Here is a 24,804-nt window from a genome sequence, read left to right as displayed (position 1 = left end):
GCTTTCAGTCTTTCACCACTGAGTATGAAGTTATTATACCTGTGGATTTTTCATATATGCCCTTTATCATGTTGAGGAACTTTCCTTCTATTTCTGTCTTTGAAGTGTTTTTATCAAGAAAGGATGCTGGATTTTGTTAAGAAGTCTTTTCTGTGTCAATGAAGATGATCATGTAGTTTTCCCCTTCGATTTGTTAATATGTTGTATTGCATTAATGAATTTTCTTCTGTTGTACCATCCTTGCATACCTGGGATAAAACTCACTTGGACATGGTGTATAATTTTTTAATTGGTTGTTAGATCTGATTTGCAAGTATTCTGTTGGAGATTTTCATTTATATTTATAAGAGAAATTAATCTATAATATTCTTTTCTTGTAGAATCTTGATCTGGCTTCAGTATTAGGGTGATGTTGGATTCATTGAATGAGTAGGTAGTGTACCCTCCTCTTCAGTTTTTTGCAAGAGTCTGTGCATATTTGATATCAATTCTTCTTGGATGACTGGTAGAATTCACCTGTAAAGCCATCTGGTTCTGCGCTTAACATTTTTGGGAGGTTTTGATGATTGATTCAATCTTTTCACATGTAATTGGTTTGTTGAGGTCTTCTGTTTCTTCTAGCATTTAGGTTGTTCATGTGTTTTTAGGAATTTTTCTATTTCATCTAGGTTGTCTAATTTGTTGGCATACAGTTGTTCATAGTATCCTCATGATCCATGTTATTTCTGAGGGGTCAGTTGTAAGGTCCCCCCATCATTTCTGCTTTTCTTTATATGCACGTCTCTATTTTTATCTGTCAGTCTAGCTATTGTTTTTTGTTCTCAATTTCATTTATTTCTGCTCTAATCTTTTTTTAAAATTTTTACTGAGCTATATACATATCCGTCCTAAGTGTGCATTCAGTGGGTTTTTGTATAATCCCAGAAGTGTATGTTCACCATCACAATCAATATTAGAGCATTTTCATTACTTCAAAAAGAAAAACCTCCCACCCTTAGCAGTTACCACTCAATCCCTCCCTCTATCCATCCACTGCCAATACATATCTGCTAATTTAACTCCATCTCTATAAATTTATTTATATTTACAATTTATATAAATGGAGTCAAACAATATTCTGCTCTAATCTTTGTTATTTCTTTCCTTCTGCTTGCTTTGGAATTAGTTTACTGTTCTTTTCTAGTTCTTCCAGGGGTATAATTTTTTATTGTAGCTCTTTCTTCTTTTTTAATAGAGGCATTTAGGGCTAAAAGTTCCTTTTCAGCACTGCCTTTGCTGCATTCCATAAGTTTTGATATGTTGTGTTTTCATTTTCATTCATCTCAAGATATTTACCAATTTCTCTTGCCATTTCTTCTCTGACCCACTGATTGTTTAAGTGTGTTGTTTAACTTCCATATATTTGTGAATTTTCCAGTTCTCCACTTGTTATTGATTTCCAACTTTATTCCATTATGGTCAGAGAAAGTGCTTTGGGTAATTTCAATCTTTTAAAATTTGTTGAGGCTTGTCTGGCAACCTAACAAGTGGTCTATCCTAGAAAATGATCCATAACAACTTGAGAATAATGTATATCCTGTTGCCTTGGGTGCAATGTTTTGTATAATTCTGATAGGCCTAGTTCACTTACATTATTCAAGTTCTCTATGACCTTATTGATTCTCTGTCTAGATGTTTTACCTATTGATGAGAGTGGTATATTGATGTATCCAACTATTATTGTAGAAATATCTATTTCTCCCTTCTGTTTTGCCAGTATTTGCCTCCTGTATTTCAGGATATCCTGGCTAGGTGCATAAATATAAATTTATGTAATTTCTTCTTGGTGAGTTGTCCCTTTTCTTAATATAGTTTCCTTCTTTGTCTCTTAGAATCATTTTGCATTTAAATTCTATTTTATCTGATATTCGTATAGCTATCCCAGTTCTTTTTTTGGTTAATGATTGTATAGAATATCTTTTTCAAATCTCTCACTTTCAACCTATTTGTGTTTTTGGGTCTAAGGTGAATATCTTGTAGACAGCATATAGTTGGATCATACTTTTTAATCCATTCTTCCAATCTGTGTCTTTTGATGAGGGAGTTTAATCCATTAACATTCAGTGTTATTACTGTAATGGAAATACTTTACCTCAACCATTTTATCCTTTAATTTTTATATGTCATTATCTCCTTTGTGTCTCTCTTTTGACCCTTTTAGTTATGCTTACCACTCATCTTCATTCCAACACTCTACAAGCCTCTCTCTCCTGTCTTTTCCTTTCAGCCTGCAGAACTCTCTTTAGTCTTTCTTATAGGGCAGGTCTCTTGTTGATAGATTCTCTCAGTTTCTGTTTATCAGTGAATATTTGAAACTCTACCCATTTTTGAATAACAGTTTTGCTGAATAAAGAATTTTGGCTGCCAGTTTTCCTCTTTCAATACTTTCTGCTGAGAAATTGGCACTTAGTCTTACTGCAGTTCCCTTGCACATGACGAATTGCTTTTCTCTTGCTGCTTTCAAAATTGTCTCTTTATCTTTCACATTTGACATTCTGGTTAATATGTGTCTTGAAGTAGGTCTATTAGGATTTATTCTGTTTGGAGTATGTTATGCTTCTTGGACATATATACTTATGTCTGTCATAAGAGTTGGGAAATGTTTGGCCATTATTTCTTCAAATATTCTTTCCACCCCTTTTCCCTCTCTTCTCCTTCTGGGACACATAATGTGTATGTTTATGCACTTCATGCTGTCATTCAAATCCCTGAGATCTTGCTCAATATTTTCCATTCTACTTTCTATATCTTCTTCTGTCTGTAAGATTCTGACTGTCCTATCTTCTAGTTTGTTGATTCTTTTCTTCTGCCTGCTCAAATCTGCTATTGTATGCCTCTAGTTTATTTTTTAAATATATAATTTTATTGAAGTATATCATATATACACGAACATACATAAACAGTAAATATATAGTAAAAGTTGTGAACTTACAAAATAAACACGCATAACATCAAATATCAACCCTCCACTGATACGTAGCATTGTTGTGAAACATTTGTTAACAAACTATGCAAAAGGATCATCCAAATATTACTAACTATATTAACCATATCTTACATTTGGTGTATTGTTCCCCCAACCCATCCTATTTTTTATTACAGAGGTTGTGAACTTGCAAAACAATCATGCACATGTGTAGAATTCCCATGGAACACACTTTCACCAACACACCACACCATGGTGGAATATTACAGACTATGAGACAATACCAGACTATTACCACCAATCATGGCCCATAGCATACATTTGGCACACTTTTTCCATAACTCTCCATTATCAACACAGTACATTTCTTTGGCATTGATGCAAGAATATGCTACTGATTAGTACATTTGACTGGCTAAAGTATAATTCTAGTGTATTTTTAATCTCTTCTATTATGCCTTTCATCCCATAATTTCTGTTATGTTGCTTGACTTTCAAAATCTTCTTTCTGCGCACCTAGGGATCTCCTCAATATCCTTTATCTCTAGCCATATTTTCCTTCATCTCCATGAACTGATTTAGGAGATTTGTACGAATATCACTGATTTGTTGTTTCAATTCTCCCAAGTTTTAATTTGCTCCTTTGACCTGGCCATGTCTTCCTGTTTCTAGTTTGGCTTGTAATTTTTTGCTGATGTCTAGGGATCTACTTATCTTGATGAATTTACTTTGGAGGTTAGTTTCTCTCTATTGCCTAGGATTTTATTGATGATTGACTTTGTGTTAAGGCTCTTCTTTGACACTTGGTTCCACTTATCCTAGACCTTTAGTATTGCCCATGTTTAACTGATCAGATTTTCCCACTTTTTCTTCATCTGATTGTAGCCCTGGATATGCAATACAAATTTTTAAGATTGCACTATTTGTGCAATTATTTCATCCCTAAGAGAATGCTTCCTTTCTTCTGGTTCCTTCTCCTGGAAACTTGATATGCTCTGTTTTGTTTTGTTTTGTTTTGTCTCTCTCTGTCTCTCTATCTGTCTCTGTCTCTCTCTCTATATATATATATACATATTTCTTTCATTACCTCTAGCTGCTTTTGCCTGGAATACAAATTCTGGCCACCCCAGAGTGGACTTTGCCATCAGTACTCCAAGACAAAACAGGAATAGGGAACCAGGAAGGGAGTGAAGACAAGCTCCAAAGAGAGAGTCGAAGACACTAGAAGTCTTTTTGACAACTCCCTATATTTGTGCTTTCCTGGTCTGCCTAGCAGATGACGCTCTTTAGCAAACTGTTCCCTGCAGCTTAAGGAAGTACTGTGTTTTTAAACCTGCACTGTCTCTGCCCCTGTTGAGAGTGGGGTTGAAGCAATGGCCATGGTCTCTGTTTGGAGTGTGTTGAAACAGTAGCTCAGAGCTGAGACTCAGGGATACGAACTTGCCAATCAAAAGCCCTGGTCAGTGCTCAGCTGTGACCCCCCTGCTATTTGGGAGAGAACTTCCATGTCTCTTTCTGTTTGCTGCAACTAGCCAGGTTGTAGAACCCGAGGTGGGCCCCTTGAGAGTGGGGGATGGACATCAGCAGTCACAATGAGTGAGCTACTCACAGTTATGTACTATAGTTTCTTTGCCTCTTCCTCCCACTCTTCCCTGGATGTTGCACAGTGCTCCCCGACCTGATGCCCCAGAACAGTTGTTTCAGAAAGTTTGTACCCGTCCACTAGCTGTTTTGGAGTAGAAGTGAGTCCTGGAGCACCCTACTCTGCCATCTTGGTCCCCCAAGAAAATGTTTTTACTATTTATTTATGCTACCAGTAGAAGAGAATAAAAATTAATGGCAGACATTCATGTATTCACAATCCATATTAAAGAGACATTAACAATTGGCCATTTTTGCTTCAAGTCTACATTTATCATAGAATTAACAAATTATAGATACAGTTAAAGTCTCACGCTCCCCAAAATTACTTCTTCTACCCTCTGTCTCTGGAAGTATTATCTACCCTGAATTTGGTATTAATTATCTCCCAGCATGTTTTTATATTTTTGCTAAACATGTCCAAATCCCACTAAGATTTACAGTACACAATAGAAGGAATTTTTGGCAAGCTGACAAAATTAACACTCTGCTACAAATAGACAGTGAGTCTTCTATCATTATTGTTCAACACAGAGGAGTTTTGAAAGTTACAACAACAGGAAGGATTACAAAAATCAATCTGGCAACCAAAACATTTGCCTGGAGGCAGAAATAAAGAAACATTATATTTACAAAGTCAATAAAAAATAAAAAAATTAAAAAAAAAAAAAAAAAAAAAAAAAAAAAAAAAAAAAAAAAAAAAGAAACATTATAAAATTCCAGTGTTCCTATTTTGTGAAGCAAAGAAAAAAATTCAAACAGGATAATAAAATATTAGAGTAAGCTTTAAAAGTAATTTAAAACAATATCATTGCTATCCCAATACACTAGTACATAATATAATGTTAACAACTGCTATGCCTTAATTTCATAGTTTTACCACAGTTCTGTTGAAGAATGTCTTTATTTATTGCATTGCTTAATTTAGAATAGAGCTATCAATATACAAATTCATATCCTCCTAACCTACTTTGTACAACAGTTGCAATTTGATTGATTTACAAAATTCTTTAAATCTAAGCCCATGTAGGTCTTTTTACATATAATGGTTGGAAGAAAATAAAAATAAAGATAGAAGATGTGAACATTTTCATAAAATTCGAGCCTGACTTGGTATCCACCAAGGCTTTATGGATGTTTTTTAAAGGCCTGGTTTTCATTTTGATTCTTTAGAAACAAAAGTCTAAGTACTTGTTTTTTTGGTTGGTGAAATTGCCTTTGGTAGAATCTTGTTTATTTATCATTTTGGATAAAAAATGCCTAAAATATCTTAAAAGGTCTTCTTGGAAGGTATCAGCATAAACAATAAGACAGAGATAAGTAAGCTTCAGCTAAGTATTTGCCTCACATTGATCTGGGCTGAAGTTAACCGTGGCAACTAGTTTCAGTAAGCTACGGAGACTCCACAAAATAAATCAGGAGGTATTACTCCCTTTAAACCATGACCACACTGAAGTACTGCTGAAGTATAGAAATTTTGCTGATGCTAGTCACAGTGAAGTATAGGCTAAGTAGAGATCCATAAAGGAAACATTAAGTCTATTATAAATAGTGCTTTGTATTCTAGGAACAGAGTGGAACAGATTGCTTTTGAAAGCAAATAATGCTCATTTTTCTTGTAACAATAAACAGGATGCTCAAACTCAATTGTCATATACGGTATTACAATGAAATACCAGTTTTCTCCTATAAGATAGGAAAACAAAATAAGTTCATTATGCCTAGTTCCTAGTGAAGGTATGGGAAAATAAGCACAACAGTACACTGTGGATAGAAGTGTAAATCCATGCTACCTTGCTTGTGGGCAATTTAACATTGTCAAAATTAAAAATGCAAATACCAAAAGAAGCAAGATGTAGAGGTTTTAATAGTGTGAGAAATTTTTTTAATGGCAAGATGTAGAGGTTTTAATAGTGTGAGAAATTTTTTTAATGCAGACACCCACATAAGAAGCTGGCAATAGTGCTTATTTTCAGGTTATTGGTACTGGGATATAGAATATCATATCTAGTACAATCAATTTGGGTACAATCTTTTTAAAGGACATGGATATACAAAATGGCATATGCATTAATTCTTTTACTTTTTGGAAAGATTAATTTAAAACTATTAACAGTGATACCCTTCTAGATAGTGACTGGGGACCAAAAGTAGGGAAAGGAAGCTTTTTATTTTTCTTTTATTCTTCTCTATATTTCTGTATGAAGGTTTATTTTTAACAAAATTTTTAAAAATACACTGTTATTGGAAGTTATTCTTTTATTCATTATCTCTTCCTGAATATAAACTTGATAGTAAGTCTTACTTTTTAAAAAGAGGATCAGTTTACTATTGGTTTCTTACTGAGGTTAATACTAAATGCAACTAAATAAATAATTTATGCACTGTTGTACAATTCAATTTTTTATAACTTTTTTTCGAGAATGATCTTTTTATAAGAATCATCCTTTAAGACAAGGTTCAGCAAACTTTTTCTGTAAAGGCCAGATGGTGTAATATTCTTGGCTTTCGGAGTCATAAGGTCACTGTTGTAACCACTAAACTCTGCCTTTATGTGTGAAAAGAGCCATAGATAATACAGAAATGAATGGGCATGGCTGTATTTCAATAAAACTTTATTTGTAAAAACAGTTGGTAGGGGGAAGCTCTTCTTTAAACTATGGTTATTTAAATTAAAATAATTGTGATCCTACTTCATTCCCCTTACTCCTTCCAAGCCCTAGACTTATTGTAAGATACTTATGAGGGGACAAAAATCTAGCGGTTCTCAAACTTTTTGGTGTCAGGACTCCTTTATTCTTTCAAAAATTACTGAGTACCCCAAGGAGCTTACATTTGGGTAGGTAATACCTATTGACATTTATCATATTAGAAAATAAAACTGAAAAATTAAAGTTTTAATTTCATTTTAAAATAGCAATAAACATTAAATGTTAGCATTTCTATGAAAAATAACTAAACTTTCAAAGCAAAAATATCAGTGTAAAGAATGGTATTATTTCACATTTCTTGTAAATCTCTTTAATGCCTACTTAAAAGGAGGATAAATGGATTCTCTTATTTGTTCTACCTTCAGTTAGTTGTGATATGTAGTTTTGGTGGGAGTATTTATAGTAATTCTGGCCTCATACAAGGCTTACAATTGGAAGTGGGAGGAATATTTTAATCACCTTTTCCAATAAGCATGGATATTTTACTTTCATTCTGCAGCCAAACTGGCCAAGATTAGTTTCAATATGGAATCTGAAATCATGATATGCAGTTCATTGACAATGAACTTTAAAGTCTGATATATTGAATTCCTTTAGTCTATCTTAGCCTTTTTTACCCACACATCAATCATTTGGGACATACAGGACCACAGAGTTATACAGCTCTTCCTCAATACTAATATATCTCAATACAGAATATTTTTAAAAGTCACATCTGTTAGGATCACCACTGATCTAATCAGAAAAATTTTTACATCTTTCAAAACTGTCAGACATATGGTGATAGATACAAATTTTCCAAAACTCTAGTTCTTACTTAAAAGCTCCCATTTTGGGAAGCAGATTTGACTCAATGGATAGAGCATCCACCCACCACATGGGAGGTCCAGGGTTCACACCCAAGGGCTCCTGACCCATGTGGTGAGCTGGCCCACGCGCAGTACTGATTGATGTGCACAAGGAGTGCCGTGCCACACAGGGGTGTCCCCTGCATAGGGAAGCCCCACACACAAGGAGTATGCCATATAAGGAGAGCCGCCCCACGCGAGAAAAGTGCAGCCTGCCCAGGAGTGGCGCCACATACATGGAGAGCTGACGCTGCAAGATGATGCAACAAAAAGTGACACAGATTCCTGGTACCACTGACAAGAATACAAGTGGACACAAAAGCACACACAGCAAATGGACAGAAAGAGCGAGCAACTGGAGGGGGCGGGGTGTGGAGAGAAATAAATAAATAATAAATCTTAAAAAAAAAAAAACTCCCATTTTATCACTGGCAACAAATGATATATATTTGTTTTCCTTGAAGAGACAGAGTCACTTCACTTTTATGAAAATTTCAGCCAAATATCCAAGTCTGGAAAACATAGCTTATCTGTCCATTGTTCTTTCAAGTAAAACAGGTGTCCCATGGGGAAAAAATGGTTAGTGCAGCTCACAACTCCAAAAGCTGTGTAAGTTCCTGGAGACAACTGTCATACTTCAGTATGCAGCAAAAGGACTTTGTGTGAGTACTTTCCATTTTGTCATACAGAATATTAAAAAAAGATACACATTCAAGTTTCAAGATCTGATAAAATTAATAATTTTACTGGTTCATCAGTCATTTTTAAGCAAAGTTGGCTTTTTCTTTTGATGCAATTTTGTGACAGCGAAGAATATAATACTCATTAGTATAGCTGGGTACCAATGCCTTAATCTGTGCTGATGCACTACCAGTTCTGCCCATCACTGCTTCTGCATCAACTGTGCAAATGTCACCACAATGAAAAATGATAAAAAAGTCTTAATATTATTATGAAAACAGTTTTCACCTTATGGAATCCCTTGAGAGAAACAAAAGGACCCCTTCAGGGTCCGCAGACCTCACTTGGAGAATGTGCCTATCTGAGTGCAATGTCATAATGCCTCTAAAGTCATATATCTTCTGTATAATTTTTGGCTCATCATTTTCATTTATTAGGATAGCATGCCCTAGAAGAATTCAGATTAAAATGTACAAAGCACTTGAAAAAAGGTTAGTATAATAAATATTATTTTATTAATAATTAATTCAGAAAAAAATGACAATTCTTACAGGGAGGTAAGGCGCCAATGCTCCACAGGATTCGGCCACAAGCAGTCGTCTTTCTGGGTATTTGTGATTAATCTAGAATAAAAAATAAATCAATAAAGCATAGACAGCATATCCTCTCTTCCTCCAACAGAGAATTACTTCTCATCACAAATCCTATTAAGAATGCCATAAAGCTTCTTTTTGCACTTCTGGGAATTCCTGTGTGGCTACCCCTGGATGAGGAATAAGGGAATCAAGGAGAGCCTAAAAAAGAGGTCACAGGGGTGATCTGTTAGAGAGAAATGAAAAAGCAAAGATGAATATTTGGCATAGCGTCGAGAAATGATCAGTTTGCCTAAGATTAGGCTTTTCCTAGGATGTCAGGAAAAGTCAGGATCCTTCTCTATTAATATTAGTATATTTGGAAAATCCAACTTTTGGGTAATATAAATATGTTCTATAATGTGTACCAGGAATGATTTATTAGGCTGCCTTTTTACCTAAGGGATGAGGTGGTAACTAAATCAATGATATAATCAGAGTTCTTGAATAGTGACATAATTTCGTTTTTAAAATAAACAATGCAATCCAGTCCTCCTTTTGCAAATACAAAATGATGGGGATTTGCTATTGTAATGATTACACTGAACCATAACAAAAATAACACCAAAAAAATGACACACATTGGGGTCTGTTCCTAAATGCCTTCATCATAGAATATAAATCTGACTAGAAAAGAAGTTTATTTTTTCTTATATTCCCACCTGAAAAAGTGACATAATTCACTATGGAATTAGATGCCAAAAACTAGGAAAAGAAGTTATATAATAATCTACTATGCAACAGACTAGAAATAGGCAGCTAGACAGATCCCCAATATCCATGTTTATTTGATTATTAGAAATGGAGGTGATAGAGAATTTTATAAAGAACATCTCTGATTTCAATTAATCCAGAAATAGTTACCTCAAAGGCAGGATGGTTTAAATGTACATTATCTTTTACATAACCTTTTATTTTGTCTTTCTTTAGTCCAGCTCAGTGAGTCTCAAAATTAAATGTACATAAGAAAATCAATTGAATTTCCACATGTTAGTTATGAAAAAAAACAAAAAGGAAAAAAAGGAAAAGAATTCTGTTTATAATATCATCAAAACAAATAAAATACTGGGAATGATAGAAGAGTAAAACTCATACTCTGAAAACGATAAACATTGTTGAAAGAAGTTAAAGTCCTAAATAAATGGAAAAACATGCTAAATCAATGGATCAAAAGGCTTAACATTGTAAAGTCGGCAAAACTCAACAAACTGATCTAGAGATTCAATGCAATAAATATAAAAATCCCAAATGGCTTCTTTGCAGAAATTGACAAGCTGATTCTCAAATTTATAAGGAAATCCAAGGTACTCAAAATAGCCAAAACAATATTAAAAAGAATAATGTTGGAAGGGTTGGGGTTTCTTTTGGGGGTGATAAAACTGTTCTAAAATTGATTGTGGTGATGGTTGCACAACTCTGTAAATATACTAAAAACCACTGAATTGTACACTTTAAATGGGTAAATTGTATGGTATCTGAATTACATCTCAAAAGGTGCTGTTAATTTTTTTAAAAATTCAATGTATACAAGAGTTAACTGTACAGTAAATTCAAAGCTGTGTATGTTGTACCAAAGTTAAATTTTACTTTGATTAGAACCTCACCCAAAATTATTATACACCATCATGTACAGATGATATAAGGGATTTTCAAAGGTAATAGAGACTGTATATAATGAATCTAGATCGAGAATAGAACTTTAAGCCATGAAATTTGTCACCATAAGTAGGAAAACAATCTTTTTAAGATGAGAAATAAGGAAGCAGATTTGGCTCAACTGATAGAGCATCCGCCTACCACATGGGAGGTCCAAGGTTCAGACCCATGTGGTGAGCTGGCCCATGTGCAGCGCTAATGCACTCAAAAGGAGTGCCGTGCCACACAAGGGTGTCCCCTGCATAGGGGAGCCCCATGTGCAAGGAATGCGCCCTGCAAGGAGAGCCGCCAGCACGAGAAAAGCGCAGCCTGTCTAGGAGTGGCGCCACACACATGGAGAGCTGACGCAGCAAGGTGATGCGACAAAAAGAGACACAGATTTCTGGTGCCACTGAAAAGAATGCAAGCGAACACAGAACAACACACAGTGAATGGACAGAGAGAGCAGACAATGGGGTGTATGGGGGGGAAGAGGAAAGAAATAAATCTTTAAAAAAAAAGAGAGAGAGAAATAAGCTGCTTAATGACCTAAATGTTAAGTCTAGAAAGTCAATGATTCTGATTTTCACAGAAGTATTAAAATTCAATATAAAACAAAAAATACTGCTACTACAATAGTTCAACCATAATCTAAAAATCCTCTGCATCAAAGGTTTTTATTTATATACTGTATACATTTACAATATAAACAATATAGTTTTATTTACCTACCCATATACACACATCTTTTGGCTTTTCCTTGAACCCACCAAGCATACTCCCACCTCAGAGATTTGTTTGCTGTACCTCATTTCATTTTTTTGTTGGCGGATTTTTCATGTCCCTGCCTAAACATCACCTCCTCAGAGTCCTTCTATGATGACCCTTTTAAAGCAGCATTCCATGTCAGTCTCTAACTCTTACCTACCTTATTTGTATTCATAGAATAGTTTTTTTCATAGTATATGGCATAGTATATGCCACAACAAGGCATCATATCATTTATTTTTTCAGTGTGATGTCCCCATTAGAAAATGTCTCTGTCTTTTGTTCACCACTATATCTCTAGTGCAGGGGTTCTTAACAAGGGGTCCATAAGGTTGAATGAAATTTTTAAAAAAATCATTCTTGTGGGGGTATGTTGGTGTGGGTGTGATATATTTACTGAATAATACACAGTATAGTATGGACTTAGTAAGGTTTGTGGTTTTTACCTGACTGGCAAAGGGGTCTGTGGAACAAAAAAGGTTAAGAACCCCTGCTCTAGTGAGTACAATAGTACGTGGCACTGGAACTAGTATTCTGTAAGTATTTGTTGAATGAATGAATAAAAGCAATGCATCTCAGAGCACTCAAATCACTACTAAATCACTGTGCAGCATAATTTACCTCCTGCATATTTACTAATGTCATTTTAAATGAATATATTAACATAATTTATATAATTATTACATCCAATTTTAAAGTGTAAGAAAAATAAATCTAGAAAATCATCATTACTCAAAGATCCTTTAAAATATTTATAATAAATTAGAATAGTTATGGAAAACTCAATATAGTTATTTACCTGTTCCCAACACTGTGGTAGAAGTTCAGCTTCAACACGTGTCGGTCCAACATGACGTGCAAATGCCACACAACCTGTCAATATCATTTGCCTAAAAAACAATACACAAAAATAAATGAAAGTCTTATATTTGTTTTTTTTTAAGGAGGTACTGGGAATTGAACCCAGGACCTTGTACATGTGAAGCAGAAGCTCAATAACTAAGCTACGCCTGCTCCTACATTGGCTTTAGAAAGTACGACAAGGACTAAGGATTAAAAAGAGGCAGCTTTGTAATTCACATGAAGTATCATATTTTTGTACAATCAAATTAGCCCTTACCAACAATAGACTAGGCTGCTTCTAAGAGAATGAGTTCCTTAAGGACTAGCTATTCAAGCAGCAGTAATTTCTGAGAGATGTTGTAAAGGGATTTTTGTGTTGGTGTGAAGGTGAATCTCATAATCTCCTAAATTAACCTGCCACACATATATTATGAGATTATAATATGCCTAATGCTTCAATTTCTACTGAACTTTAGTTTCTAGCCACTAACTCAATTAGTGATTATTTTTTCATTGTTTCTATGATTATAAACAATGGTATATATTAGCAGTAAAACTATATTTATCTGCATTTTTGGCATGGTATCTAGGATAACTGTGGTAGACAGCTTCTGACCTGGCCCCAATAAAATCTGTCTCTTGATATTTATGTCCTTGGGTAATCCTAATCCCCTGATCATGTGCTGGACCTAATGAGTTGTTTTTCACAAAAAGATTATGACCAAAGTAATGGGATGTCACTTCTAAGATTAGGCTAAAAAAGAAAGTGACTTCTATCTTGTGGGACTTTCTCTTATTGCCTTTTCAGCAGGCATTCTTTGATGAAGCAAACTGCCATGTTGCAGAAGCCCATGAGGCAAAGAATTGAGGGTGGCGTCTAGCCAACAGCCAGCGAGGAACTGAGGCCCTCAGTCCAACAATCCATGAAGAAGTGAATCCTCCCAACCTTGTGACTGAGCTTAGAAGCAGATCCTTCCCCAGTTGAGCTCTGAGATAACTATAACCCCAGCCACTACCTTGATTATAGCCTTCCTTGTAAGAGACCCTGAAGCATAGGATCCACATTCCTGAGTCACAGAAACATTAAGATGGTAAATGTATGGTATTTTTAACCACTAAGATTTGAAGTAATTTGTTACAGAGTAATAGATTAATAACTATTACAATAACTTCACTTGAATTGACAGATTTGTAATTTAAAAATAGTATAGATTTGTAAATAAGACTTTTCACTCTTCAGAATGAAGTTTCATGTAAAGGTACCTTAAAAAGCAGAGTTTTAAGTTTTGCCATCATGTTTGATTGTCTAACACTTTAAAACAGTAAAACCACACTCCCCACAAAAAGATGTGTTCAGTTGAAGTATCCAACTTTAAGGGAAAACAAAAGAGAATGCTTCATTCATATTAATTATAAAACCAGCATTTCAAACCTAGGCATTGCTGTTTCTTGATATATGAAAATTTAACTTAAACTACAAAATAACTTTAAACATCTATTTAGTTTAGCCATATTTGCTATGGCATTCCCTCAGGTTACTCAAGGAGAATAATAACAGGCTAAGATCCTCTGAACAATACTGAGGGAAACATTGAGCCAGTATGTCTTCATTGCATATTACAGTATCTTCTCATTCTTCACCCCACCACTTTGTAATTTTTATCTGACTGTTTCCCCTTTATATTAACATTGCCATCCTCTATTCCCCCCTCACAACTTTTCTATTTCCCCTTACTTTAGAAAGCAAATAAATTAAAGGAAATAAAAAGAAATTCCCAAGCTTTACAGCCAACACTCTGTCTGCTCTCCAATGAAAATTTCCTAACATCTGATAATTGTTTCCTTTCCCACAAGTGTTTTAAAATAATGAAAAGGTATATATAAATGTAGGTAATATAAATGTTTAATAACTATGATAACTGAATTTTTTGAAAGGTAAACATTCTGAACTTTGTAAAAAGTACACACTTGTACAGAGACACCACATGAAATGTCTTTAAATAATGACTCATCATCACTCTAAGATGTACCAACTCTACAATAGGAAAAAAGATTAGACCCCTTAAAAAAGACTTTCTAGTCAACAGAGTTAAAATTCAAAGTACTAAGAAATATTAATATAACATAGCTCTGAAAATGCAAATAAAAGTAGTAATGGTCAGGTAGCCTAGAGATTATTAAGAGCAATGGAAATAGGCTCCTGGGATAGTAAAAATAAATATTGTTCCTACTAGTAGAAAATCTTTGGACAGGGATTGTTGTATTACACAGGCAGAAATATGGTGTCAATTATAGTTAGCAAAGAACTAGAAAAAGCACCATTACTACATTCATGAGATGAATTCTTGGGATGCGATCCAAACAGCCTGAGGTATATTAAATAAAGAAAAATAATTATATGTCAAGTATATTATTCTAACATAACACTCTTGCTGTGTTCATTTGTTATTCACATTTTATAGAGTATAAAATGTAGGTAGAGTTTAATGAGTAAAAATATTTCTGTAAAGTGAGAGTAGATTTAAGTATGCATGGGAGTGCTAATTCCTACCGTATCTTGACCTGAAGTAAGGCTAAGAGGTACTTCTGGCCACCAGGTGGCAGCTATTAGCTTTCCATGCAGATTTTATGAACCTGGCTCTAAGACTTAGAGGTTTTGAGAGGCAAATAGAACATATGGTATTTAATTATTAATTAAGCCACCAAGATAGGAAATAGTTTTTCAAGGATAAAATATCAATTTTCCTATAAAGTACCAAATTGTGTTTAGAAAATTCTCAGTTTGCAATAGCTGATCCTAATAATGTGATTTAATTTCCCTTAGTCCTACTCAATTATGTGAGGGCTGCTGGTGTGGATTAACACCTTGGTTGAATCCTGAAAAGGACACCTCAACCCGTGCTCAGGTATGGGTTGGTTAAGAGCAGGAAAGAGATGTCTACTTATAGTAACCTAAAATCTATGACTTTTTTTTCTCATAGTTGAGGGTTTCCCTATATTTTAAATTTTGAGCTTGATTTAGGATTCACTTTTTTTAAAAAACTTATCTCCACCTCACCACCCCCCATTGTTGTTTGCACTTGCTGTCTCCTCTCTGTGTCCATTTGCTGTGTGTTCTTTCCATGTTTGCTTGTCTTTTCTTTTCATCTTTCTCTATGGGAGGACCAGGAACCTATCCCAGGACCTTCCAGTGCGGCCCTGATATGCTGCATCACTCATTGTCTCTCCTCTGCATCTTCCTTTGTTGTGTCATCTTGCTGTGCCAGCTCTCCGTGGGGCAAGCCATCAGCTCTCTGCAGCACAGGCCAGCTTGCCTTCACCAAGTTGCCCCAGGAATTGAACCCAGGGCCTCTCATATGGTAGATGGGAGCCCAATTACTTGAGCCACATCCACTTCCTTATGATTTACTCTTATTTCTGATTTTCCAACTCCCTTAGAAGAGTTAAAACTTACAACAGTAAGATTAAGTATCAGAATTTGATAAAAACTACTGAATCATAAAGTACAAGTTTATTGTTTGCAACAGTATAAACAAAAATATTTTCATTAAGATAAAAATTATACCATAAAAGCACAATTTTTATCCAACTGGTACTCAGTTCACCTGCCCACCTATCCACTAGGATGTTTTATTCAAGTCCACACTTGTACAGCTTCATTGAGTAGTTTAAGGTTTTACTCTCTGAGGTATTGTTGCCTGCTAACCACCCACACCCCTATTCTTCTGGGGGAAAAAAAATCACCCTGATCTGCACCTTTTCCCTGCACCAACCTTAGGAAAACCCCATTTCTCCTCTCTGGAATATGGTTTCAGATCAGTGGACTCCATCCTTGGTTGTGGGCATTTTACCAGGACTAACTAAAACAAAACACTACGTTCCTTTAACCATATAGTAACTATTTAAGGATGAACCAGTGATGCAGAAATTCATATTAAAAGACATTCTTTCTTAGAAAGCATAATCATTAAGAGGCCATAATATTTCTACTTCATCTGTGGGAAAAAGAGGGAATGTTTCATTCTTAGATATCGAAAGATAAAGGCAAAAAAGTATTTGAACTAGAAGTTCAAAGGTAACTAAAACAAAATGTACAATTTCAACGCGAATAACTGGAATTTTAAAAAAAGGGAAACAAAGCAGAAAATTAAAAGACCAGTGAGTGCATCCTCTGTTTATCAAATAAAGTTATATGGCAGTGTTCCCTTTACAAATTTACATATACCTTGAAACATCAAAGGATTTCACATTTAAAGAGAAACTCTGGGATTTAACTTTTGAGAAGTTGGCTAGGACCAACTTTCCACAGACTATTAACAAATTTGCTCATATTAACACAAAATTATTTGAATAAAATGTGTTTCCATAATAGTGCCATTATCTGGGGGAAATTTAAAGTATTATACCAAAGTATATGGAAAAAAACCTAAGAGCTTTAGACATATATTTTTACAAACGTCTTTGGATGAACCAGTAACTAACTACAAAATGCTTTCAAAACTGTCAGTCTGTTGATATAATACCATTCATGCCATCTACAAAGGCACTGGCAGTTTTTCAAAACATTTTACTGAAAAGCCAATATATAATATGTAAGAATGGATATATTAACATTTTGTCCATCATCATATATTATAAGTTATGATTGAAGAGTTTTTGGAAATTATTGAAACCATGGAAATTTGGGCAAACAATTCTTCAAATCTGCAAGTGACCAATGAGTAGAGCAGTTTATAATGATAACTTGAATTTTGTCTTCTGTTTCTAAATTAGAATTTGGGGCTACTGCTCAGGTGATATAACATTTTTATAAAAGTAAACAATTCCTTTGAAAATTTTTAAACTAAATTTTCTTGTGGAGCTTTCTATTTACTCATGAAAGATCTACTTAACCACCTTATTTCATAGTTTTTCTTCTACTCTTAAATATTTTAATCATACTATTTCATACTATGTCAATGCCCAGGATATTGGGAGATAACCACCCAGGCTTTAAATTCAGAGAATATTTCACACTCTGTCCAAAATGATACCCAAAATCCAAATGAGGCTATTTAACGTTAACTTAAAATTAATTAAAATTAAATATAATTAAAAATTCAGTTTATCAGTCTCACTAGCCACATTTCAAGTGCTCAGTAACCACATATGGCAAGTTACTACAGAAGAACAGCACAAAAAACATTTCCATCATCCTAGAAAGTTCTATTATACAGCAATGTTCTAACATCTACGTTCTCATTTGTATATAACTGTCAGACATCAAGATAGTTTCTAAACTAAGAAGAAAATACGATGTAAGACTCCTGGTCTGACTTTGCTAACAAAGTATATTATTAAACCTCCCAAAGGATCTGGATGGAAGAGGCAGAATAGAAGTCCACAGCTAAACTTGAGTGATACATATCTTTTGTGAATTGTCAGTTCAAGTGATCTATCCTTTTTCACGTTGGGGTTTGGGCTTGCTTTACTGATTTGGATAAACTCTTTGACTTAATACTATTAATCAGCTATGATATTTTGTGGCAATTGTTTTTCTTAGTTTCTTGTTGCTTAATTTTGGTTAAGATGGGGTTTTTTGGGATGTCTTAAACTTGCTTTAAATGTTTTAAAAATAGTAATACATTTACATGTTACAAACACCAAAAACTACAGTCAAAAGCCTCACTCACAACTTTGTTCCCATCTAACTGACTCCTCCTAACCCAAAGAGAGTCCCCCTATTATTTTTTTTCTAAAAGTTGTTTATGTAATAGTCTCCTACTTCTTATACGAAAGGAAGCACATATAATATAGCGTTCTATTGCATTTTTCAGAAATCTTAAAATTTTACAATTACATCTTTATTATTTTTATGTGTAAAGCATCCTACTGCACTTGAGATCAAATTCTCATTGACATAATCTTCCAATTTCTAGTGATTTTAATATGAACATTTAGGGAAGCAGACATGGCTCAACGGATAGAGCTTCAGCCTACCATATAGCAGGTCTAGGGTTCAATACCCTGGGCCTCCTGGCCTGTGTGGTGAGCTGGCCCATGTGGAACGCTGCTGCATGCAAGGAGTGCCACTCCACGCAAGGAATGACCCCCACGCAAGGAGTGCAGCGTCACACAGGAGTACAGCACACCCAGGAGTGGTGCCGCCCATACGGGGAGCTGATGCAGCAAGATGACGCAACAAAAAAAGTGACACAGAGAAGAGACAATAGGAGACACAGAGAACTAGGGAGCTGAGGTGACACAAGAGAATGATTGCCTCTCTCCCACTCCAGAAGGTCCCAGGATGGGTTCCCAGAGCCACCTAATGAGAATACAATAGACACAGAAGAATGGACAGCGAATGGACACAGAGAGCAGACAACGGGGTGGGGAGGGGGATTTAAAAAAAAACATTTAATGTTTTAAGCTACAGGGAACTTATTTTGGGTGTGATATGAAATGAGGATCTATATTACCTTTGTTCAACTATCAACCAGATGCTCTACCTCTATCATTTGCTACCTGTTTGCTTAAGAAGCTCATTTCTTATTTTTGGATTTGTGATGGTCAATTACATATTAAACCCTGATTCTGGATTAACTAATTTTGTACTTTTGGGTCTTCTATTACAGAGTATGTACTACATTATCTTAATCATTGTCATTTAACAATATTATTTAACACATGATAAGGATGTTTGCTATTACCCATCTTTTTCAAAATCTTAACATTTTTGCCATTTTATTCTTTAATCACGTTCAGATTCATTTTGCGAAGTAATAACCACCTACAACCCTATTCCACTAGAATTTTTATTATAATTACAGTAATTTATAAAGACTTAGGATCTTTAGGGTTTTTGAGTCTTCCCACACAAAAATGTACTATCTCCATTTACTAATTCAAGTCAAGAGTTTCTCCACATGCTTGTAGGGTTATTTTCTAGGGCATTTAGGTTTGTGTCTTATTTCATAATTTTGCCTGGAAAAGCACCAATATCTGAGCATTTTCCCAACTCTGTAAAGGTTTCCTATCTTAAAACTTTTTGTATTTCTGGTTATTTTTTTTTCCCAAGGTACCAGGGGCAGGGATTGAACCTGGGACTTCCTTGTATGTGGGAAGCCAGCATTGAACCACTGAGCCACATCGGCTTCCCTAAGTTGTTGTTTTTTTCATTTGTTTTGCTTGTTGTTTTTTTTTTCCACGGGGCAACAGAAACCAAACCCAGGACCTCCTATGTGGGAGGTAAGCACTCAACTGCTTGAGCCACATCTGTTCCCTCTTGTTTTTTATTTTTCTTCAATAATTTTTATTATTTGCTTTCTCGTCTCGATATCTACTTCTTTCTCATTAGTTTCATTTTTGTACTTTTTCACTCTGTCTTCAAGACTAAAAGTAGTTGTCAAGGTTTTCATTTAAAACATGGATTCAATTTTCAGTAGGGTCAATTCTATTTGTGCCTAATATAAAATTGAAAATATGGCATTTTCTAGTTTGTTTGCTTGTTTTCCCCCCTTCTGGTGTCTTTTCTTATCCCAATCCCTTCTCTCTAAGCCATGAATTCTTATCTCCCTTTTAGGATAACAAATAGAATGTCTTTAAATGTTTGTTTTGGGTTTTTTGTTATAAATCATTTGCCAAAATATGCCTTTATTCTGAATTTTAAGAGTAAATTTGATTTTCTTCATACTGTGGCATTTTTGTGGGGTCCATGTTGATTCCTTTTTGCTGCTTACTATAATGAGAAGAAATTTATCCAGCCCCAGCTTATTACAAGAAAAAGGAAGGGGCCACTACTAATAGCTCTATCCCCTGGGATATTTCTAGTATAAAGGAGACAATAACTCAATGTGGTTCTGCTGAATTAGGTGTGCTTTTCTTTTCGTCCCAATGCTCAGTTCTCTAGACAATGATGAGAATTTATGTTGTAAAAGATTTAAGGCAGTCTGGAGCTTTATTCACCCAAAATTATCCTATGAAAAGGTAACTTCTGCCATGTACTTCTATGGCTACTTCTGGTCTTTATACCTTCATAGGACTTTACAAAAGAATACCATATATTTATTCTACGATGAAATAGACCACTTGCCTATCTCCCTTTATTTCTTGTTACTGGAAATAATGATTTCTGAATGGATGAAAAGAGTTAGGCACTGACTGGGGAGTGAACGGGGATACAGATAATGGGCTGCCTTAGACCACCGTAGTGGGTGTCTGACCTAGTGGCAGACAGGGGGAGTGGTGGTGCTTTTTTCTACTTATTTTGAGCCAACTAAAACATATTTTCTCAAGGTGAAAATGACATGCGTCTTAGATTGAGCTTCTTAATCCAGTCTCATTTGTCAGAATAATAAAAAAATTTTTCATGGGTGACTGCTATCCTTGTTTTTCACCAATGTTTAGTTTTTATATCTTTTATACGTCTTCAAAGGAAGTTCCAAGTTGGGAGAAAAAATATCAAGAAACATTACCACCTTAAACCCAGAAGTTCACGCTCTCAAAAAAAAATGTTTTAAAAAATGTTTCTGCTGGGAATATTTCATTACAAAGGAAACCTTCAGCAGTATCACAGAACCTAACAAGGTTTTATTGCTTGCCTTTATAGGTCTTAGTACTCATTAAAAACAGCAATGAGAATTTATATAAACAGATGAAGTTAGTCTTCTCTAAAAGTCTTTTTGTTTCCCTGAAATGTTACTATCTTGAGAACATTAGAATACCTGAGGGCTTATTAGATATGCCCCAATTTTCGGCTAAGTGACATAACTATGGTTTATTGCATATGGAGGGCAGAGGAAGAGTTGTCTTCTAGCTAATATACAATTTGTGTTTTTTCTACTAGAAATGAGAAAATTATATTAATAGATCTGCTTTCCAACCCAGAAATAAATATCCTGCAATTTTCAGAAAAGACAGTATTTATATATTTTAAAAGAAATAAAGTTCTCTAAAATTTAAAATATCTTAATGTAAACTATTCCTCAAAGAGAAAAGATAATTAGATAGTATACTTCAATAAGTACGTTTGTCTAGAAGCCTTGAGAAATTGCCAACTTTAATAAGGTGTAGAATTCCTTTTCAGAAATTTAACAATAAAAGTTGTCAGTAAATATGGTAGGTGATAAGAACTCTGATCTCAGTAGGCTTCCACATAAACTTAAAAGCCATTTTTGTTTCAGTTTTTATTTATTACCCATAAATTAAATTCCTCAGAGTAAGTTCCCTTTTATCTGCTTTTGTCTGTAGTAAATTCCACATCACCTTAAAAAAGTGGGTGGGGAGGGAAGGTCCTTGGTGATAACCAGATGGTGTAAAGTTACAATGACACTAAAATAAATTATTGAGAAGGAAAGAAGATATTTAGATTAAAATGGTAATCTCAATATCAAGTTTATAAAATTAATAAATCAGGTATTTCCTTGTGAAGTACTCATACCCACCTTTGCTCATCATCTGGCCTCTTGATCAAATTAAAAAGTATGTGGAGAAGCTGATCTCTCTCTTTAGGCTCAGGATGTAGGCATGCTGTACACAATATGAGAGGAATCAACTCCTAAAGAAATATGAGGGTGGAAAAATTCAAAGTAAAAATACATTGTAGAATATTCTTTTTCCCACCAAAGTATTCTTAATTGGAAATTTAAAGTGAAATAAATCTAAACATATGAAAGAGCAAATTTAAATTTTGTAACGTTAATTCAAGAGAAATCATCAAAAACACTAAATACATACTTAAGTGTTGGTTGTGCAGAAGGTACAAATAACAATGTAATAAAATCACTTAAGATTCAACTAACCTTGTTTTTCTAATCCAGTACTTCCCAAGGGTCCACTAGCTTTTATACTAACATTTCACAATGTGAAAAGCTGATGTAGCAATTTTAATTTTGAAGGTGTTTTTAAAAACAAAAACTTGCAGAAATTCATTATATTTTAAAACTTAAAAAGATGATAAAAAATAAACAACTCTTCCCAGTTCCAGAAATACAGCACATCTGTGTTTCCTAAGATTAGCTATAATCTAATAATTTTGTACCCTTAGCACCTAGCCAAGTGGCTAATTGAAAAGACCATTTCCACAGTGTTGTAAGCTCAATACTACTACAGTGTCAGTAGAAATGTTTTATGTTGAAATGAAAATTTTTAACAATATCTCATTTGTTACATGTTCAACATGAAGAGGCAAATTAAATATTTTGAAGGAAAATAAGTCAAAATTTTTATTTTCTCTTCCAAAGAAATATTTGAGAGTTAAGGTTTTCACATTTTAATTAAACTGAATTAAGTTCTTAATACTAAGGAAAGAATGATAACCCCCACTTTCCTTTCCCATCTACCATTGAACCTACCAAAAAGTGCTAGGAGATTTAAAATTGGATTGATCATTATGTTGTAACAGATGATACCCTGAAAAAAAGCATAAATGAAAAATGTACACTGAACAATACATTCCCTTTTTTGAAAAATAGTCCCCTAAAAACAGATGATGTAATTTCTAGAGGAAGTTGAAACTGAAGCCTAAAGCCATGGCTAGATATCCCTTTCCATAATTTCTAGTCTTTATATGCCATTTTAAAGTGGCATATATCTTAAATTTGAAGCTACAAAGATGTAGATAAGAGCTTGGAAAACATCTATGAAAGTAAAAATGAGTTAAAAACTTTATTTTGACATTTTTAATCTTCCTATTTGGATACTTTGGCAGGTTTTAGATAAGCGAGTGATTGAAAGCAAAAGAAATAAAGAACAATTAAGGAAAATAATTTGGTTTGTGAATGGGAAACAGTATATATAAATGGGTCCTATACTGATAAAGAATGCTTTCAGGTGGCGGACTTGGCCCAGTGGTTAGGGCGTCTGCCTACCACATGGGAGGTCCGCGGTTCAAACCCCGGGCCTCCTTGACCCGTGTGGAGCTGGCCCATGCGCAGTGCTGATGTGCAAGGAATGCCCTGCCACGCAGGGGTGTCCTCCGCGTAGAGGATTCCACAGCACAAGGAGTGCGCCCCATAAGGAGAGCCGCCCAACGAAAAAGAAAGTGCAGCCTGCCCAGGAATGGCGCCGCACACAACCGTAGAGCTGACACAACAAGATGATGCAACGAAAAGAAACACAGATTCCCATGCTGCTGACAACAACAGAAGTGGACAAAGAAGGCACAGCAAATAGACACAGAGAACAGACAACCAGGGTGGGGGGAGAAGGGGAGAGAAATAAATAAATAAATCTTTTAAAAAAATGTTTTCACCTTAGACTTAATATGATGATTGATAAACTAATCCTGATTTTGTTGGGAAAAAAAATAAAACATTTCATAAAATATCTAAAATTCTGTGTTGTCTGGATATTTAACAATATTAGGGTAGAGATTATTGCTACCAAGGACTAGTGCAACCTTTAGTGGATTCAACTAGGCTGAGAAGGGCTGATGATACTAATGAGAAGACTATATGCTTCATCATCTACTGAAAGTAGAACCTTAGGGATGGAAAGTAGTTATTTTAGGAGGTTTAACGAAGGAAAAAAATATCTTTGTTTGAAATCCAAGAAAGGTCCTGAAAGTTTTACTTGCACTTTCACCTCACAAGTCTCTCTCCTGAAGGCTTTATTGATTCCTCCTAATTGCCATTCCTGCTTTTTCACTGTCTCATCACATCTACTTCTTACATTGTATTTTCCCTTTCTTATCCTATTCTATTACTAGTTCTGAAATAAGGGAAGATGTTTGCTATAGCTTAAAATTATATATACACATACACTATTTAAAATATGGAGCATACTTCATATTTGCTCTAAAATATGGAGAATACTTCACATACATTATGCCATTTCCTAATTTATTACTAACAGAACTGTCATTCTACTTTCTGAGATCAAAGATGGCATAAAAAATCCATCTCAACAGAGTACTCCTGCAGCCATTACCAATCAATCCAAACTGACACATGGGAGGAAAACTATTTGTTAGTCCTTGCCCCTTTATTCAAAAATTCTTTTGTAAGGTCTTTTGAAGAAAAATATTTTTTCAGTTTTCTTAATCATGGTTAGTAATAATTTATATTTCCATTTGCTTTTATTTCTTACTGACAAACTAACAA

General features: G+C 34.6%; 1 protein-coding gene across 5 annotated transcripts in view; it reads right to left on the bottom strand.

The window, feature by feature from the left end:
- Positions 1–24,804, bottom strand: part of RELCH (RAB11 binding and LisH domain, coiled-coil and HEAT repeat containing) — a 134,207-nt gene that overhangs the window by 46,823 nt on the left and 62,580 nt on the right. For all 5 annotated transcript variants that reach the window (XR_011646011.1, XM_004467239.4, XM_004467240.4 and 2 more), the window contains 3 exons: positions 22,147–22,259; positions 12,681–12,771; positions 9,398–9,469 (listed from right to left, as the gene is read on the bottom strand). Coding sequence is in view for 4 of the 5 variants with exons in the window: in XM_004467239.4 (XP_004467296.1) it covers positions 9,398–9,469; positions 12,681–12,771; positions 22,147–22,259 (276 nt within the window). In the remaining variant the exon portion in view is untranslated. The remainder of the gene's footprint in view (positions 1–9,397; positions 9,470–12,680; positions 12,772–22,146; positions 22,260–24,804) is intronic.

Source organism: Dasypus novemcinctus, chromosome 16 (assembly GCF_030445035.2).
Source record: "Dasypus novemcinctus isolate mDasNov1 chromosome 16, mDasNov1.1.hap2, whole genome shotgun sequence".
In the NCBI taxonomy this organism is placed as follows: domain Eukaryota; kingdom Metazoa; phylum Chordata; class Mammalia; order Cingulata; family Dasypodidae; genus Dasypus; species Dasypus novemcinctus.
Note: the sequence above shows the minus strand (reverse complement) of the source record. Positions and strands in the feature narration are given on the sequence as shown.